The 20,297-nt window shown below is 45.7% G+C and overlaps 1 protein-coding gene across 1 annotated transcript in view; it reads left to right on the forward strand.

Moving 5' to 3' along the window:
- LOC137528915 (cytochrome P450 2C8-like) overlaps positions 1-20,297 on the forward strand; it is a 61,854-nt gene that overhangs the window by 13,143 nt on the left and 28,414 nt on the right. The window contains exon 2 of the mRNA XM_068250677.1: positions 10,227-10,389. Coding sequence (XP_068106778.1) covers positions 10,227-10,389 — 163 coding nt within the window. The remainder of the gene's footprint in view (positions 1-10,226; positions 10,390-20,297) is intronic.

The following is a 20,297-nucleotide window of genomic DNA, read 5'->3' on the forward strand; positions in this document are numbered from 1 at the left end:
AGCGAATCAGAGGGCTCCCAGCCCTCTGACTGCAGCCAATCACAGAGGGGGAGCCTGGCCAAACCCCCCTCTATAAATAGCGGGCGCCATGTTGCCTCACTCGCCCTGCTTGTGACTTACTGACTTACTGAGAGACTGCTCCAGTGCTTTTTGTCTGTGCAAGTAGTGCATTTATTGTTCAAAACACCAAGCGTTTTTACACTCCAACACTTGATATTCACCTGTATTGCTTTGTATTGTAGATAGATTGTATTTTAGGCAGTTTAGTTTGTGTGATTAGGGACTAGGGAGGGAGACTGTCACTGGTGCTGCTGCAGCTGCAGCAGCTAGGCCCTGTGCCTAGGCAAGGCAGCCTGCCCTGCTCTGTGCTCTAGTCTCTAGTTACCTTACCTGTGCTCTCACCTGTTCTACTCTACTGTACTACTTCTGTGTTAGATAGATTATTGTACTATTTTGTAGTTAGCAAGGCCCAGCTTTACTGCTATACCTGTCCTGTATCTGCTCTCTGTAATCTAGTCACACCTGTTCTATTGTTTAGCTAGATTCTTCTAGTACTGTAGTGTACTCTAGTCTGTGTATAGGGACCGTCCGTCACCGCGTTACCTAGGGTCTTTGTGTGCGCAGTGCACGTCTGCGCTGTCCGCACCCTCTCGTTAGTGCTACACCCATCCTATTGTTTATATTACTTGTATTGTGTATTCGTTGAATTGTACTGTACTCTAGTCTGTGTATAGGGACACCGTCAGTCAGCGTCAGCTACGGTCTTTGTGTGCGTACTGCGCACTCTCTCGTTAGCGCTACACCGATCTCTGCTGTAGAGTACACCTGTCTATCACCTCACACACCCACTACCACCAGTCCCACCCCATTAAAGTACCCCACTTGTCCCACCCGCCTTTAAATACATAACTTTTTTTTTCATTTGTATAATATTAAAAATATACGATGTCTGGCACTGGCAGCCGCGGTTTGGGCAGGGGCAGCAAGGGCAGCAAGGGCATCAGCAAGAGAGGAGGTCGCGGCAGCCGCGCCACCACCACCATGCACAGTTCTGCGTCTGCACCAGTGGCTATTCCGCCATTAGCCACTGGCCATGGACGCCTTGGCCGCCCAACAGCTGGGAGTCACGCTGCAGAGACACAGCAGCAGCATGTGGCGCAGATGTTCCTCCCACCGCCAGGTCGTAGCCGTCCTATTGAGGAGAAGGACGCAGACTCTGTGGTGAAACTGATGGTGGATGAGCAGGCCACCATTAGCTCTGGAACCGAGTCCTCCATCCCCGCCACCACTCCAGTTCGCAAGAGCAGCAGCAGCCGTTCAGCACTGCTCTGAGGAGGAGGAGGATGCGGCTGCGGGCCTTGCTAGAAGGATCACCATCGCAGACATGGGCAGAATCAGAAGTGGGCGCGGTATGCAGGCCACACAGCGTGCTGATCCGAAGAGTTCTGCCAGTGCCACCAGCCGCACCAAGAACCCCCCCCCCCCCCCCCAACCACCACAGGGAGACCAGCGGCAGCAGCACCTTCGAGCCGAAGGGGAAACTTCACCTCCCCAATTTGGAATTTTTTCACCCTGCCATATGTGGATTGCAAGTATGCCACCTGAAACCAGTGCCGCCAGCAGTTCAGCAGAGGGAAGGAGCCCTCTGCGTATGGCACCACCTCTCTGGTGACCCATCTGGCAGGGAAACACTTTCATGAGCATGAGGAGTTCATGAAGTTGAAGGAAGCTGGCAGTGGCAGTGGCAGACCCGCCACCACTGAGAAGCCGTCGGCAGCAGCCACCCCCCCTCCTCCACCTCCTCCAGCAGCACCAGCAGGAGTGCGTCAGAAACGCACTGCTCCTCCTCCCTCTGCAACTCCTGCCGCCGACACTGAGGCCTGTTCTGGCAGCCAGTCCTCAGTGGCCTCCTCTGCTCCCTCCAGTGATTCCCGTGCCAGCAAAAGGCGTCGCCAGACCCTGCTCAGCGACACCTTCCAGGGGGTGGTCATGGTTCTGCCTCCCAGCAGCCGTCGCGTGTGTCAGCTGAATGGCCATGTGCTCCCAACTCCTGCCTTATTCCCTTGTGCAGGAGGGGAGTGACATGCGTGCACTCCTGATGTGTGCAGCCCCCGATTGGCCAATCCCCAGCCGACATTTTTTTGCACACACGGCCATCCCTGCACTTCACCGCTCTGTGATGGCCAATGTCGGGAGAGGGCTGGATCACGTGGTGGGTCAACGGGTCCACGTCACCATGGACTCGTGGAGCAGCCGGTTTGGGACAGGCCGCTATCTGTCCTTCACCGCGCATTGGGTCAGCTTGGTGGAAGGGGGTGAGGAGGGGGGAGCAGCATCGGGCACTGTCAGAGCAGCAGCAGCAGCAACAACGCAGTGGGTGGTGCCACCATGCAGGGTCAGCGGAATTGCAGCAGGTTCCTCTGATCCGCTTCCATCCTCAGGCACACCAGCCCAAACCCCCCGCCTCAGCAGCAGCGTGAAGCCCCGCCACTGCCAAGCGCTGCTGGAATTGGTCAGCCTGGGGAAGACCAAACTGACGGCTAACCATGTCCTGGCCAAACTCAGAGAGCAGGAGAGGAATTGGCTGACCCCCAGAGGCCTCAGAGTCGGAGAGGTCGTGTCCGACAATGGGGCAAACCTGGTTGCTGCAATCAGCAGGGGAGACCTGACCCACATCCCCTGCCTGGCACACGTCCTGAACCTGGTAGTCCAAAAGCTCCTGCGGACCTACCAGGGGATGGACCGACTCCTTGAGGCGGCAAGGAAGCTTGTGCGTCATTTCCGGCACTCGGCTGCAGCCGTAGCTAGCCTGGAAGAGGTGCAGAAGGAGCTGCACCTGCCACAGCACCGGCTCATGATCGATGTTCCAACTCACTGGAACTCCACCCTGGCGATGTTGGAGCGTCTGGTTGAACAGAGGCAGGCTGTCAGCCAGTACATTGCACGAGCAACAGTTGCCGCCATCACTGCAACTGGGCGTGCCGCCACCATCCATCATCTCCACGGAGGACTGGGGGCACATGCAGCAGGTGTGCTCAGTGCTGGCACCCTTCCTGCAGGTCACCAACATGGTAAGCAGGGACCATGCAATGGTGTGCGAGTGGGTCCCCATGGTGTGTGTGCTGGACAGGGCCCTGTATGCACTGCTGGAAGAGGGAGCGGCAGCCTTGGACCAGCAGGAGCTGCAGGCAGCTTCACAGGCCACCTCTGTGGAGGAGGGCTTGGAGTTGGTGGAGGTCCCTGACCTTGCTGCTGATGAGGGAGAGCAGCAGAGCGCAGCTGGAGTGGTGCGGGGGTGGAGAGAGGATGAGGTGGAGGAGGCAGAGGATGAGGAGGACAGCACTGTCGGCTCTGGGGCTGCCGATGATGTGCCAGCAGACGTGGCCAGACTCTTCCCAATGGCAGCGCACATGCTGAGGTGCCTGCGCAAGGACCCAAGGGTCATCCAGATGAAGCAGAGGGAGGACATCTGGATCTGCATGATGCTGGACCCACGTCTGAAGGGGAAACTCAGCCAGTTCCTGCCTGCAGGAGGAGACTGTGCGCAACAAATGAGGGATTTTCAGCTGTCCCTTGTTGAGCGCTTGGAGGAAGCCTTCCCTCAGCCATCCACCCCCACTGTCCAGCCAGCACAGAGGCAGCAGCAGGTGCCTGCATCCACCAGCAGCAAGCGCACGCGCACCACAGACCTGCTGTCTCTGACCAACGAGCTCTACATGAGTGTAGAGCTGCCAGAGACTAGAGAGGAGGTGCCTGCAGCAGCATCCTTCTCCAGTCACAGACAGCGCTTGACCCGCATGGTGGCTGACTACATGGGGTCCTTCAGCGGGCTTGACAGCGTTGCCCCTGTTGATCCCATGGAGTATTGGGTCAAGCACCTGCCGATCTGGAGCGAGCTTGTGCAGTACGCCCTGGAAGTGCTCTCCTGCCCCCCTTCCAGCGTACTTTCAGAGCGTTGCTTCAGTGCAGCCGGTGGAGTCGTCACTGAGAAGCGATCTCGTCTGTCCCACAAGTCTGTGGAAGGCAAATTCCTGGCCCCTGTTGTCAGCGAGAGGGGGACATGAAGTGGCACACACACATTACACCTGCTGCTGCTGCTGTATTTCTTCCTGCTGTCTGTGTCTTCACTGCCAGGGAACACATTAAAAGGTGCTGCTGCCCATGCGCCACCAGCTATTTACGCTCAAAAATAGCTGCATTTCTGAAAAAAAGGTAATAATTTTGTGTTATTATTTTAGAGATGTCCGGGTTGAAAACTGTGCTGTCCCAATTGTGTATTGGACACAATGTGGGCTTCACGACCGCTGTCTGGAACCTCATGGTGTTCATTTACGGCCCTGGTAGCACCGCTAGGAACCAGGGCCTATTATGTCTCGCTGCCTGCCCTCCTGCTGCCTGCTGCCAGTCTGCCACACACTCATCCTCCTCACGCTGCCTGCTGCTGTATTTCCTCCTGCTGTCTGTATGTTTCCACTGCCAGGGAACACATTACAAGGTGCTGCTGCCCATGCGCCACCAGCTATGTCTCGCTGCCCGCCTGCCTGCTGCCACTGCCACACACTCATCCTCCTCACGCTGCCTGCTGTTGTATTTCTTCCTGCTGTCTGTGTCTCTACTGCCAGGGAACACATTACAAGGTGCTGCTGCCCATGCGCCACCAGCTATTTACGCTCAAAAATAGCTGCATTATTTTGGAAAAAAAAAGAATTATTTTAGAGGTGTCCGGGTTGAAAACTGTGCTGTCCCAATTGTGTATTGGACACAATGTGGGCTTCACGACCGCTGTCTGGAACCTCATGGTGTTTCTTTACGGCCCTGGTACCACCGCTAGGAACCAGGGCCTATTATGTCTCGCTGCCTGCCCGCCTGCTGCCAGTCTGCCACACACTCATCCTCCTCACGCTGCCTGCTGCTGTATTTCCTCCTGCTGTCTGTATGTTTCCACTGCCAGGGAACACATTACAAGGTGCTGCTGCCCATGCGCCACCAGCTATGTCTCGCTGCCTGCTGCCACTGCCACACACTCATCCTCCTCACACTGCCTGCTGTTGTATTTCCTCCTGCTGTCTGTGTCTCCACTGCCAGGGAAAACATTACAAGGTGCTGCTGCCCATGCGCCACCAGCTATTTACGCTCAAAAATAGCTGCATTATTTTGAAAAAAAAAAAAATTATTTTAGAGGTGTCCGGGTTGAAAACTGTGCTGTCCCAATTGTGTATTGGACACAATGTGGGCTTCACGACCGCTGTCTGGAACATCATGATGTTTATTTACGGCGCTGGTACCACCACTAGGAGCCAGGGCCTATTATGTCTCGCTGCCTGCCCTCCTGCTGCCTGCTGCCAGTCTGCCACACACTCATCCTCCTCACGCTGCCTGCTGCTGTATTTCCTCCTGCTGTCTGTATGTTTCCACTGCCAGGGAACACATTACAAGGTGCTGCTGCCCATGCGCCACCAGATATGTCTCGCTGCCCGCCTGCCTGCTGCCACTGCCACACACTCATCCTCCTCACGCTGCCTGCTGTTGTATTTCCTCCTGCTGTCTGTGTCTCCACTGCCAGGGAACACATTACAAGGTGCTGCTGCTCATGCGCCACCAGCTATTTGCGCTCAAAAATAGCTGCATTATTTTGAATTTTTTTTTATTATTTTAGAGGTGTCCGGGTTGAAAACTGTGCTGTCCCAATTGTGTATTGGACACAATGTGGGCTTCACGACCACTGTCTGGAACCTCATGATGTTTATTTACGGCACTGGTACCACCGCTAGGAAACAGGGCCTATTATGTCAGTCACATCACACTGCCTGACACACACTACTCCTCCTCCTGTAGCTGCATTGAGCTTCTGCTGTCTGTGTGCTGCTACCACTGCCAGGGAGAACAGAAGAAGAACTATTTTCTGCTGCCGCCCACTCTCCTACCAGCTATTACCACACTACAATAGCTGCGACTACTTCCTCCTCCTGCTGATGTCTGTGTTTTACCACCGCCAGGGTACACAGAAAAAGGTGCTGTAGGTTGCAATGTGCCACTACCTATTATGCCATCAACACAAATATAACTATGGTGTTATTAAAATAAAATATTTCCACAAATGAAGTAAAAAAAAATATTACAAAAGAAAGGAAAACCAAGACACATAATATAATGATAGAGAAGAAGAAGAAGAAGAAAAAAGAAGAAGAAGATATAGAAAAGAAGATAAAGAAGATGAAGAAGATATAGAAGAAGAAGGAGAAGAAGAAGGAGAAGGAGAAGGAGAAGGAGAAGGAGAAGAAGAAGATATAGAAGAAGAAGAAGATATAGAAGAAGAAGAAGAAGATATAGAAGAAGACGAAGAAGAAGAAGATATAGAAGAAGAAGAAGACGAAGAAGATATAGAAGAAGAAGAAGAAGATATAGAAGAAGAAAAAGATAATTGAAGAAGATACAAGAAGTAGAAGATGAAGAAGATTCGAGTAGAAGAAGATATAGAAGAAGAAGAAGAAGAAAAAGAAGAAGATATAGAAGAAAAAGAAGATATAGAAGAAGAAGATGAAGACGACGTAAATGAAGACTTCCAACTTACAACCATTTTGGACACACCTTCTCATGCAAACACTTTTCATGAAGTTAATTTACTATTTTTGATACCCTTTTTATAACTACTACATCACCACATAATCACTTGATGTTTTTCTTCATAAAAAAGGTGGTTTCATGCGTCATTGACCTCCAATACAAGTTTTAAAAGCTATTTAAGGCCAGCTCGAATATTTTACTCGAATACAGACTCGGATAGTGACGTCGGATATCCGAGTTCGAATCGGGTATTCGATTAACTCGAATATCGAACTTCGAGTGAATTCGGATAGTTTACTATCCGATTTCGACCAAACTCGAATAGGATAATGAGGTATCCGATCAACACTGATAATCACTTGTATAGAAGCTTTGAATGGCAGTAATCATTAACAAACTGCTCCCCATCTACTTCTTGCACCTCTGACACTGCGGTTGTCCTTGGCAGGTTTGGGCTCTATTCTCAATGAGTTACCGCATGAGTTAAATTAGGTAGTGATAAACACCGACCAAAATATCTCCATTTTCAAATTCACAATTTTTTTTACCTCATGCGGTAAAAGTGAGGTAAAAGTGTGGTAATTACCTTCAAATGTATCTCCAATTTGAGATTCTCAATTGAACAGTTGGTGTTAATTAAGGATTTTTTTTATCACCTACAAATGGTAGGTGATAATTATCACTTCTCTGCTTTTGGCCTTCAGGATGGAGCCTTTTGAGCTTCGTTTGCTCGAGTTTATGTCAATTTTACATAGAAGGCAGAAAAGACAAGTGTGGCGCACTTTCAGACCTTGTATAATCTTTTAGATGTTTTAATAGATGCTGAGGAGGAAATTCTTCTCTGGTCTAAAAGATAAGCAACAGCATAAGTACCTTTAAAGAAAAACATTTCTTTGTTACAGCGGATACAAATCCAGCAAAAAATCTCCAGTGTATGTACTTCCTGCTTTCATGGAAGCAGACATAGGGTTAACATCCTGTGTTTACACATTAGCTGCTCTGCTGAGGCAGCCAGCTGGCACAGCTGAGAGCTAAAATTACAGTTGTGATTATTCACAGATGAGGGGGAATTAGACAGGCTAAATTATATACATACAGGGTGCATTTCTATATGTTTTCTGTCTGTCCTGTGCAAGAGTTGAGGTCCCACTTTAAATGTGACAGTCTTCCCTGGGTCGTCTCTGTGTAATGGGTGGCAAGTATATGTGCTGCCCTACAATGGTCAAAAAAGCTTTATTTCCGTACATATTACTGACAGTTTTATCACCTGTTTCAGCACCTGTTTTATCACATGTTTTACCGCACTTTTATCAAACATTTATCACACTTGGTACATTTTTAGTGAATACTCACTTTTTTCACTATTTTTAGTGAGTTATCACTGGAGGTAATTTTTCATCCAAAAAAAGAGTTACTGCACATGGTTTTGTGAATAGAGCCCACTGTTTTCTAAGTCCTGTAAGTTGCATATTCATGCATATGAATTTTTTCCAGCTAATTCCACAGCTGCAAGATTGGACTGAGATCTGGAAAATTTGTGGGCCAGGTGTATATGTAATAAAACTGGGTCACCTTTTCAATGCCATGTGACCCTGTTCTGATGCTCACATGCCCAGTGAGGGTTATTTTGGCGCCTACCAGAGCTCAGCTTAGGCATTCTGACTGTTCTGTGGCTATGCAGGTCCAAATATAGCAAGCCGTGATGCACTCTGCATTCTGGCACTTTTCTTTCATGGACAGCATTAGTATACACAAGTATAACTGACTCTAGGCAAAGCTGCCAAAGGTAAGCACAGATGTAAGTTCATGCTGGGTCCACATACCTCTGTCCATTGTCTGCTCCTCTCTTCATTTTGGTTAAAGTTAAATTTCCAGGCAGGAAGAGGCAGGCTTGCTGTGACGTTCCATCCACTCAGTGCACTGCCCACCCCCATTTCCTCCTCTTTCCTGCCCGAACCATCAGCCAAAGTATAAAAAAGCTGATTTACTTACCTGGTGCTCTTTCCAGCCCCTTGCAGCTGACATGTCCCACGCCGCAGCTCCACACTTCGCCGCCGACCCAGGGTCCCCGTACGATGTCTTGCTGTCATTCAAGGCCACGTTGTCTGCGGCTTACTGCGCAGACGCAGAACTACTGCGCAGTACACTAAGTACAACGTGGGCTTGACTGACAGCGGCGCTTCACGCAGGTTCAGTATGGACGACCTCAAGGTCGTCCTCTGCATCGTGCGGGAACCCCGGGCCAGCAGCGGAGAGTGGAGCTGTCAGCGTGGGACAGTCAGCTGCAAGAAGCTGGAGAAAGCCCCAGTTAAGTAAATCAGCTTTTTTTATACTTTGGCTGATGATTCCTTTAAAGCAAACCTGTAGTGATTTGTTTTATATATAAAATAACATATATATTATAATGAATTGTATGTGTACTAGTACAGATAATGAATAGAACATTGGTGGCAAAGGAAAAAGTCTCAGTTTTAGTTTCAGTTATATAGCTTTTTTTTTGTAGCATTGCATCATTCTGTCACATTTGAGGGCTGATTCATAAAGCTGAGCAACATGAAAGCACCACCAGCTATATACAGTGAGGCACGCTATGTGCAGTCGTGCAGCGTAGCGGGCCTTCCTTAATCACACGCCCTGTTTACTAGGTAACGCACGCTCCTGGGTTCTGTGAAGCATTGCAACCGTGATACTGGACTAGAAAAGCCGCTACTATGTTAATTAAGCTGTTCTAATCCAGTATTGCGGTCGCGATACCTCACAGGACCCAGGAGCGCGCGTTACCTAGTAAACAGGCTGTATAATTAAGGAAGGCAGGTTACGCTGCACGAGAGCACATAGTGTGCCTTCCTGTGTTTAGCTTGCGGTGCTTTCATGTAGCTCGCGTTGCTGTAATAGTGCAGCTTCATGAATCAGCCCCATGGAGTTTTAAAACCACACTCTTTATTTTAAACTATAACACAAAGAAGAAATAATGACCCTTTAAACTTTTCTGCAGTAAAAGCTTATCTGAAGCTCTCTCATTGTTTCTTGGCTGTTCAACTGCTTCAGAAAACAGTGTGTTGAATAGCTCAGAGAAGCTCTTTTGCATAAATAACTTAAGTTTTTTTTGTAACTCTTCCTGTACTGGAAACAATATAAGACTCTTTTCCTTGCTGCTAATGTTTTATTTCTTAGCTGTACTGCACATGCAATTCATTATCTAACAAGTTTATTTTCACTTCAGGATTGCTTTAGAGCAAACCCAAGCTGACTTGAAAAAACAAATAATAGATAGTTACCTACGAAAAGGGAAGCCTCTGGATGATCCGGAGGCTTCCTGTGTCCTCCCCGAACTCACTGCCACTGGCACTGGCTAATATTGTGGTGAAACCCCTCCTACCATGTGATGTCATGACCATGGTCCTGACAGTTTGCTGTCTGTGAACCCTGTTTCATTGTAACAGCTTTTTCCAACTGCCAAGCAAGCAGTGTCTCCCTCTGTACTTAGAACTCTTAGAAACAAATATTCTGTACAGAACACCGGGCAGAACTAAAGATGTCTCCACCTGTAATACATTTCACAACGGGTGCACAGTGACTACATAATTTATAAGTGAATATTGTAAAAATAAAATTATATTTTTGCTACAGTTCCTCTTTAAACTCTGTCCTTTTCTATACAGATGAGTGAGACCTACGGGACAGTCTACACCTTCTACATGTTTAGCAACCGTTCAGTGATACTGGTTGGATATGACGCAGTAAAGGAAGCGCTGGTAGATCACAGTGATGTATTCAGCAACAGAGGAAATGTGGAGCTGCTCACAATACTATTCAGAAACCACGGTATGGAACCAAATATTACCTTCCTTTTATAATGCTTTGGCAAGTTTTCTTAAGTGCAGAGGCTTTTTGTTTCATAGGACAGAGGTTAATTAAGTGCAATGAACATAACTGCAACCTATTGGATTTCATTTTACTACTCTCTGATCGATGAAGGTGAATGTTGATTATTACATTTTGCACACCGCTTATAATGTAGGCCATACATCAATTATCCACAACGGGTTAGTTCACTCTGATCGAATCTGCCAGAAATCTAAGGCACTACTTGCTGCATCAATCATAACTATGATTGTTTTGCAGTAAAAATTTATTAAAATGACAATTGGAGAAGAAGGCAAATTTTAGTTGATAAGATGTGGCTGGGGAGCAGCGGTAGATTAACTAGTGATGAGCACAAATTTTGCATAGTTGTAATTTCGCATTGAAATTCACAATTATGATGTGAAATCGTAATGCAAAATTTGGGGAAAATTGTAATTAATTTAGCCTGTAATTGTAATAATTTGTAATTTCGAGTAACTTTCACATTATTTTTGTGTAATTAAAGAGGAACTTCAGCCTAAACAAACATACTGTCATTAAGTTACATTAGTTATGTTAATTAAAATAGATAGGTAATATAATCTCTTACCCACACTGTTTTAAAAGAACAGGCAAATGTTTGATTTCATAAGGGCAGCCATCTTTTTGGTTGAAAGGAGGTGACAGGGAGCATGAGACACAGTTCCAACTGTCCTGTGTGCTGATCACCCCTACCAGTTGCCAGGCAACATGAATAATAACATAGGGAATCCCATCATGCTTTGCACAGCATCAGGGAAAAAAAGCCCGGTCTGTTTCCTTTGATGGGGTGGAGCTTAGCTAAACATGCAGCTAAAAATGATGCTTTGGTAAGAAAAACAAAGTTCTGATGCTGTGAAACTGTTAAAGAAACACCAAGCCTTTTCAGTTCTGCTGAGTAGATTTTTAGTCCGGAAGTTCACTTTAAGTGCCAACTTTAGCGGTTAAAGTAGATCTGAACTCTTGCACAGGACAGAAGGAAAGCATATAGAAATGCACCCTGTATGTATTTAGAGCATTTAGCATGTCTAATTTCCCCTCATCTGTGACTAAGCACAAGTTGTAATTTGATCCTTTAGCTGTGTCAGGTGACTGCCAAGGCAGAGAGCTAATTGGTAAACACAGGATATGAACCCTATGTCTGCTTCCATGAAAACAGGAAGTAGATACAGTGCAGATTTACAGCAGTATTTGTATCAGCTGTAACAAAGAAATGCTCTTATCTTTTAGAGCAGAGAGGAAGTATGCGTTCAGGTCCGATTTAATAGCAAAGTCCCCCATACATTTTATTGTCACCAAAATTGCTACATATGTTAAGGAAAATAGTGGGTAGAAGTGAAAAAAATAATTGTTGCAGTTTTTAAAGAGGAACTAACTATCAAAGAAACTGTCATTTCTGTAAACCTCACATACCTATAGAGCTTTTGGCCAGTAACAATAGAAAGCTTTTCAGAAGTCTCTGATCACAGCCTGTGTGAAAGAAATACCTTGAGTATCAGCTTTTTATAACAAAGTCAGCATCGTAGCCAGAGCTGTACCATGTAGATAGGTGCCACTTCTCTGTCACTATTCACAGAGGAATGATTTACTGTATGTTTCTGCCCTGTTCACACACACCGCTTTCTCACAGATCATATGAGAACAGCTGAGAGATTTTTTCAGCTACAGAGAAAGGATCTGAAGAGAAGGACCTGTACTTTATTCCTGTACTTGCATACTCACCTCCCACCATTCATAATGAGCTCTTCCTGGCTGCAATCTGTTTACTTTAGAACTGCATGAGGCAGAGAGCCACAGGAACAGCTGATTAGTTATTTACACACTATTTGATGCTACATTTCTGCTTTCTATCATTCTGAAGACACTTCAGTCATAGGATTACAGCCAGTGAGGACTGTTTCTGTATGCCGGAAGTGCCGGACGCAGTCCTCCATAGTAATGCCCACAGTGAAAACTGTTCTTTGTAAATGTCAAAGTTTCTTCACATATTCACATTTTTTTTTTTATTCCCATCCTGTATGTGAGCACGCTCGCTTACAGGAAGTATAAGGAGGACGTGATTTTTTTTTTTCAGAAAGACTATGGCTTCTGATGAGAAGCCGTCGGTCTTTCTACCAGGGACTTAGATCAATTAATGGGAACTATGTTCCCATTCATTGATCTCCGGGCTAACGGGTGTGGCACGGGAGTGCGCTGGTGTGCGCACGATTGCGCGGGCACGCTTAAATGGTTAAGAAGATTGATTTTTAAAAATGCAAAGGAAAAATGGTTTTTAAACTCAGAAAAATGACAGCTTAAAAACCATTTTTCCTTTCCATGTTTGAAAAAGATTTTCTCAAAACTACAAAGTGTTTTTGAAAAATGATTTGACTTTAACCATCTATGAGGGCTTTGGCCACTAAATTTGGCACAAAATTACATGAACATTATGCAAAATTATGAATGATTACTTAAAATCAATTCAATTTACGATTCATAATTATGTATGGGCGTAACTACAAAAAATTACATGAAATTTTGCACAATCGTAATTAGCTAATTTCAAAGATCACTAAGACAGCCCATAGATTTTCAAAAGATATTGTGAGACTATCAGGGCCGGATTTGTACTTTTTACCGCCCAAGGCCAACTATACCATCTGTATGGTTGTTATCTCTGTGTGCCCCAATGAGAATTCGCCTTACTTTCCATCATTGGTGTCACAGAAAATAGCTATTTTAGTAATACGTGTAAAGATTAGACGTTATGTTCTGAAATTTTATGTTATGCTTGCCATCTCATTAATGATGGACCCATTGCATCACCATGAGAGTTAGACTGATGTATACCTGCAGAATAGAGCTTACAGGTCTTGCAGGGATCGCACAAGTACAGGACAGAGAGTTCAAAGGTTAAAGCTGTTCTTGTAGATAGGGATGACTGCATAGAACAGCTTTCCTGCCCCTCACTGAGCCGCCCTTAAACTTCTGGTGCCCTAGGCCATGGCCTATGTGGCCTTGCCAGAAATCCAGCCCTGGAGACTATTGAAAGTCTGTGTGCATGGAGAGATTTCCTAAGGTTAATGAGGCCACTGTCATTATATAAGGACTTCACCCTCACAGTGGATTCTGGTTACTTTCGAAGATGAAGGGGGTGTGGATGTACCCCTTACCCATTTTCACAAATAGTTTAAAGTGAAATTAAAAAACAGTGATAAAAAAGTTATTTTTTTCATAACTGCTGCCCATCAAGAAATAAGCGACTCCAATTGACAGCACCATCAACTGGACAGCATCTGAATAGGGAGAGAAAAGAAAGTCTGTACTCGGTGATTTTACTATTTCAGGGGAGGAAAATGCACTGGTTCTTCCCACAAATCCAAAAACAAGATAAATGCAGAAAGATACTTTTGTCCCCAAAAGTCCTCCCAAATTAAATCGACCTCAGATCTAGCAGCCCAGTCTGCTGAAATAGTAAAACCAGGAAACAATAAAAATAATCACATATCTGGGGGGCGAAGCCAACCATGGCGGCGTAAAGACGTGTTTCTCCAGAGCTCCTCATTCACCCACACATAAATTGCTATAGGAACCATCTCTCAGCATCCAGCCTGCCTTAAAACTATGAGCGGAAGGTCAAAGCACAAGAAGGGGACTAAAGCGCAAGAATCAGAGACCTCTCCAGGGCAACAGAGAGTCACAAAATACCTAAAACGGAACGAGGCCACACAGACTCCAGCAAAGATGGCGGACGCTACACCCAGCACTGCTCAAATGGCGGCGGCCTCAGAATCCGCCGCTGCAACCACCAGATCCCTTAATGAAATACGGGACTTCCTACACAACCTGCCAACTAAGGACGACCTATCCGAACTTGCGGACAGAATCACGGCAGCATCCAGGGCAGAATTACAAGTAGTGCAGTCAGAGGTGGAAGCACATGAGGGGCGGCTGGGAGGCCTAGAGGCAGAAATGGCGTCAGTGAAAGCTGATCTCGCTAAGCTCAAGGAGACCAATAAACAACAAGCAGTGGTCAACTCGCTGCTCAGAGCGGGGCTTGAGGATCAGCAAAACCGCAGTCGGCGGTGTAATATCAGACTAAGAGGCCTACCTGAATCCATAGAGACGCAGCAGATTGAAGAAACCCTGGTGAAGATCTTTAATATGATCCTAAAACAACCAGACGACCATGTCATCAAAATTGATAGGGCACACAGAGCTCTGTGCCCTAGGCCAGCAACGAATGAACCACCACGAGATATTATCTGCCGGCTACACCATTACAGCGTGAAGGAAGCGATCATGCAAGCCGCGCGGAAGATGGACGCCATAGAACACGAGGGGACTCAGCTCCAGCTATATCAAGACCTCGCACCGAGCACCTTGGCCCAAAGAAGAGCACTACAGCCACTTCTGAAAGCCCTCAACGAGAAGGGCCTTAAATATCGCTGGGGCTTTCCCTTCCAACTGAACATCTTGGGGGACGACAAGATACACACTCTGAAGAACCCCGCCGAAGCTCCCAGACCTGATTAAAGTACTAGGCCTACCACAAGTAGAAGTTCCGGAATGGCAGCCTGAGAAGTTGATCCTGGGCCCTCCACAAAGAAACAAGAAACAACAAAAGAGATGAGGTGACCGGGGGAGTGTTGCGGGCGACCGTTGATATGATTTGTTCAGCCACATGACCACGATAAGGTACTGTAAATGCATATTTCTCCCATACGACACTAACAATGGCTGCCTCCCTGAACTACGACACTGCTCTTTCAGATGCAGCACATCTTGTCTTTGGGGCTTCCCCCCTCCCTTTGCTTTCTGCCTTGGACAACGGTGATACAGGTGAACTGGTGGAATATGCTCCAGTATATGTCCACTGATATGTCATACACTGTCCCTTAATGGCGATACACTTATCTTGAAAATCTAAGCATGAACGGGAATTGTTGGTCACGTAAAGGGAGTTCTTAAGAAAGCCCTATTGATCTGCATAGTCTTAGATGTGAAGAAACACTTACAACAGGAGGAAGACGGCGCACATCTTTTGATGTGCATACGCATATACAACATAAGCCATTTTAATGATATTTCTGGTTTCTATCGCACTGCTAAAAGCTTGTGTACTGTATATAGATAGCTAATCTCAGCAGTAGTATGCTATCATGCATTATATAGGTTACATGATACACAATAGATCAAGGTGTTGTGCCCTGAGTCTCCCTCACATCTTCTATGCATCCTAGATCGGGTGGGAGTAGAGATGAGCGTAATGACCTAATTACGATTTCGCGAAATTTCGCGTAATTAGTGTAATTACGATTATGGCCGTAAGTACATGATCGTAATGAAGAAGGATTTCGCGAAATTTCACGTAAGCGTAATTTTCGCATAATTTTCGCATTACAGTCGTATCATGCCGTAATTTCGCATTAAACGCTACCGTAATTTCGCGTTAAACCGTAACGCTCCGTATAATATAAAAAAGCCGCCGACTTTAAGGGTTAATAGCAAAGCCCCCTTAAATGCTAAGAGCCTCAAATTTGGAGAATATATTAAGGAGATCAGGAGGAATAAGAGGAAAATTTTTTTTTTCAAAAAGACCTTATAGTTTTTGAGAAAATCGATGTTAAAGTTTCAAAGGAAAAATGTAAACATTTAAAAACCTGCCGACTTTAACGGTGAATAGCAAAGCCTGCTTAAAGTTTAGGAACACCAAATTCCCAGGGTATATTAAGGGGATCAGTGGGAATAAGAGGAAAATTTTTTTTTCAAAAAGACCTTATAGTTTTTGAGAAAATCGATTTTTAAGTTTCAAGGGCGAAAATGTCTTTTAAATGCGGAAAATGTCAGTTTTTTTTGCACAGGTAACAATAGTGTATTATTTTCATAGATTCCCCCAAGTGGGAAGAGTTTTACTTACTTCGTTCTGAGTGTGGGAAATATAAAAAAAAAACGACGTGGGGTCCCCCCTCCCAGACCTCTTTAACCCCTTGTCCCCCATGCAGGCTGGGATAGCCAGAATGCGGAGCACCGGCCGCGTGGGGCTCCGCACCCTGACTATACCAGCCCGCATGGTCCATGGATTGGGGGGTCTCGGAAGGGGAGGGGCAGCCAAGCTTTCCCCTCCCCCTCCGAGCCCTTGTCCAATCCAAGGACAAGGGGCTCTTCTCCACCTCCGATGGGCAGTGGAGGTGGAGGCCGCGATTTCCTGGGGGGGAGGTTCATGGTGGAATCTGGGAGTCCCCTTTAAAAAGGGGTCCCCCAGATGCCCACCCCCCCTCCCAGGAGAAATGAGTATAGAGGTACTTGTACCCCTTACCCATTTCCTTTAAGAGTTAAAGTAAATAAACACACAGACACTTAGAAAAAGTATTTTAATTGAACAAAAAACATAACCACGAAAAAAGTCCTTTAATATTCTTAATTAACCATTAATACTTACCTGTCCCTTTAAATAAATGATCCCTCGCAATATCCTCGGAAATGTTCTATCAGTTACAATGTAACAAAGTTATTACAATGTAACAACTTTGTTACATTGTAACTACGCCGCACCCGACGTCACTACACCTTGGGCTCTGTGTATGCTCCCAACACCGACCAGCTGTCGTTTATGGTGAAATTCTTGGGGGAACTGGACACATTTGCTGAGGGAAGTGTCATTCTGGGAGGCGACCTAAACGTCCCATTAGACCCCAAATTGGACACCTCGCAAGGCAGATCCGCTATCCCCTTTGCAAAAATAAATAAAATCAAGAAGCTGCTGTATGAGAGGCAGTTGGTGGATGTTTGGAGAGTTACCCACACAGAGTCTCGAGACTACTCATTTTTCTCAAACGTATTTCAGGCCAATAGCAGGATTGATTACATCCTGATCTCTCACAATCTCCTCTCAGAACACATTGGAGCAGACATAGGTATTATTTCTTACTCTGATCACGCCCCGGTCAGCATCACTCTTAATTGTAGAGCTAAAAGAGATGGCCCCTTTACTTGGAGACTTAATGTCTCGACTCTGCAAGAACCAGAACACAGCAGAGAAATTGAAAGAGAGCTGAATGCGTTTTTCAAGACCAATGACACAGAAAACATCTCCCCTCCTATCCTATGGGAATCGCACAAATGTGTTCTGAGAGGATTTCTAATCCAGATGGGCACCAGAATCAAAAGAGAGAGAAATGCCAAGATCAAACAGCTTATCGAAGAAATTCATAAGCTAGAAATTAAGCATAAAAACTCTCTCTCTCCGGAGATTTTGAAAGATCTGAACGAACGCAGAACAAACCTTAACAAAATTCTACAAGAATATGCTAAACAGGCAGCACGAAGGTGCCAGAACCTCTACTATATTAATGGGAATAAATCGGGGAAACTGCTAGCAAAAGCACTTAAAAAACAAATGCAGAGAACGTATGTCTCCCAGATCATAGACCAAGAGGGAAAGAGGCATATAAGGAGCGGCTCTATTGCAAATAGCTTCCAGAGGTTCTACTCCAAATTATACAATTTGGGAAGATCAGAGGGCAAGTCTGGAAAGGAGAACCTGATACAAGTAATTCAAAAATATGAATCTCCTGAAACTAGACATTGACACAATAAAAGAGTTAGAAGCGCCTATTACAGAACAGGAAATTAAAAGTGTAATAGCTAGCATTAAAATAGGCAAAGCGCCGGGACCCGACGGATTCCCAGTGGAATATTACAAAAAATATAAAGACACCCTAACACCATATCTTTGTAAACTATACAATGCACTAGCCGAAGGTAAACCTGAATCACAATTCCCGGCCCAGTCCCTAGAGTCACACATATCTGTAATATTAAAACCAAGTAAAGACCCTTCGACATGCGGCAGTTATAGGCCAATCTCGCTTCTAAATTTAGATCTAAAAATTTTCTCCAAACTTTTGGCAAACAGAATTGCCCCGCATATGAATCGCCTGGTGCACTGGGACCAGGTAGGTTTCATACCAAACAGGGAGGCTCGAGACAACACAATTAGAACCCTGGATCTAGTGCAACACATCCGGTCAAGTAGTATTCAAAGTATGATACTGTCCACAGACGCCGAAAAGGCATTTGACCGGGTGGGTTGGGACTGGATAAAGGCTGTATTGTTACAAACAAACATGGGGTCCAGAATGTTATCTTCCATAAGTGCCTTGTACACTATACCATCAGCACGTATCAAAGTTAATGGGACATTGTCAGACCCTCTAAATATAGGAAATGGCACCAGGCAAGTATGCCCTCTGTCTCCTTTAATTTTCGCTTTGGCACTAGAGCCGTTCCTTTGCCATGTCCGGAAAAATGGGGATATAATGGGTATTAAAGTCGGGGATACGGAACATAAAGTAGCTGCGTATGCAGATGACCTGCTATTCTATATTAAAAACCCAGTCACAACGCTGCCCAACCTATTAGAAGAGTTTAAAAAATTTACAGAGGTCTCATTCTTTAAAATAAATCTAGAAAAGTGTGAAGCCTTTAATATAAGCCTTCCTGAAACTGTCAGACGGCAACTAGAGCGCTCTTTCTCCTTTAAATGGAACAATAAATATATCAGATACCTGGGCACTAATATCTCAAACACCATGAGTGAAGTCTTCATACTAAACTTTCCTCCGATTCTGAGAGCCCTGTCAGAGGATCTAAAAAGGTGGGACCTACCACAATTATCCTGGCTGGGTCGTATAGCAGTATTAAAAATGAATGCAATGCCAAGGTTGCTATACCTTTTCCAGACTCTACCAATCCCTATACCGAATTCATTTCTCCGACAGGTACAGCTGACGTTCAACAGATACATCTGGAGACACAAGCCCCCCAGACTGAAAAGAGATATACTATACTCCAATAAGTTATCAGGAGGACTGGCGGTACCTAATGTGGCTTTTTACTATCATGCAGCAGTCCTTACTAGAGCAGTAGACTGGAGTAGACATATAGAATGCAAACAATGGACCAAACTGGAACAGGACCTAGCCGCATTTCCCCTGACAGACCTATTGTGGATAACTTCCTCAGATATAAACAGGTGGACCTGCCCCCCGCTGTGCATCAATACCTTCAAAAGCCTCAACAAGGTTAGACACCTGACACAGCTATCACCACATCCATCCCCTCATCTGCCATTAGTGACAAACCCTGATATCCCGATAATTGGGACACAATCTAGACGCTCTGACGAAGGTAGAAGCCTGACACTCGCGCACTTCAGGGAGCACCCTGAGTGGCCCTCCCTTGACTACCTGAAGGAGAGGTATCCCAGGCTCAATTTAGGCTGGTGGAACCTATTCCAAATACGCTACTACCTGAGACGATTAAAAATCCAACCAGATATGACTAGACCAGCAACAACCTTTGAGAATCTATGCACAGGAAAAGAGCCATTGAGGAAGGTCTTATCAGTGATCTATGCCCTCCTGATTGATCAGTCATCTCCAACCATGTTATTCATGGACAAGTGGGAATCAGCATTAGGGGTTACTTTCTCTACCGCACAAAGGAAGAAAATTTATATCTTCACCCACAAAACCTCCCTAGCAGCGAGAATACAAGAAATGAACTACAAAGTACTGACCTTTTGGTACCTAACACCTTCTAAACTTCAAAGATACTACCCAGAGGCCAGTCCTTTATGCTGGAGATGTGGGAGTAGTAGGGGTACACTCTTACACATTCTGTGGAGCTGCCCGAGGGTGGTGGATTTTTGGAAAGGAGTCAAAAGACTAATAAGCAATCTGCTGGAAGGTGAGTTCCCATTCCTACCAGAGACTTACCTGTTACACCATAATGACTGGTCAATCAGGAGATATAAAAAATCTATTGTGAGGCATATCCTCAATGCGGCTAAATGTACTATAATT

This window comes from Hyperolius riggenbachi, chromosome 8 (assembly GCF_040937935.1).
Source record: "Hyperolius riggenbachi isolate aHypRig1 chromosome 8, aHypRig1.pri, whole genome shotgun sequence".
NCBI classification, from domain to species: Eukaryota; Metazoa; Chordata; class Amphibia; order Anura; family Hyperoliidae; genus Hyperolius; species Hyperolius riggenbachi.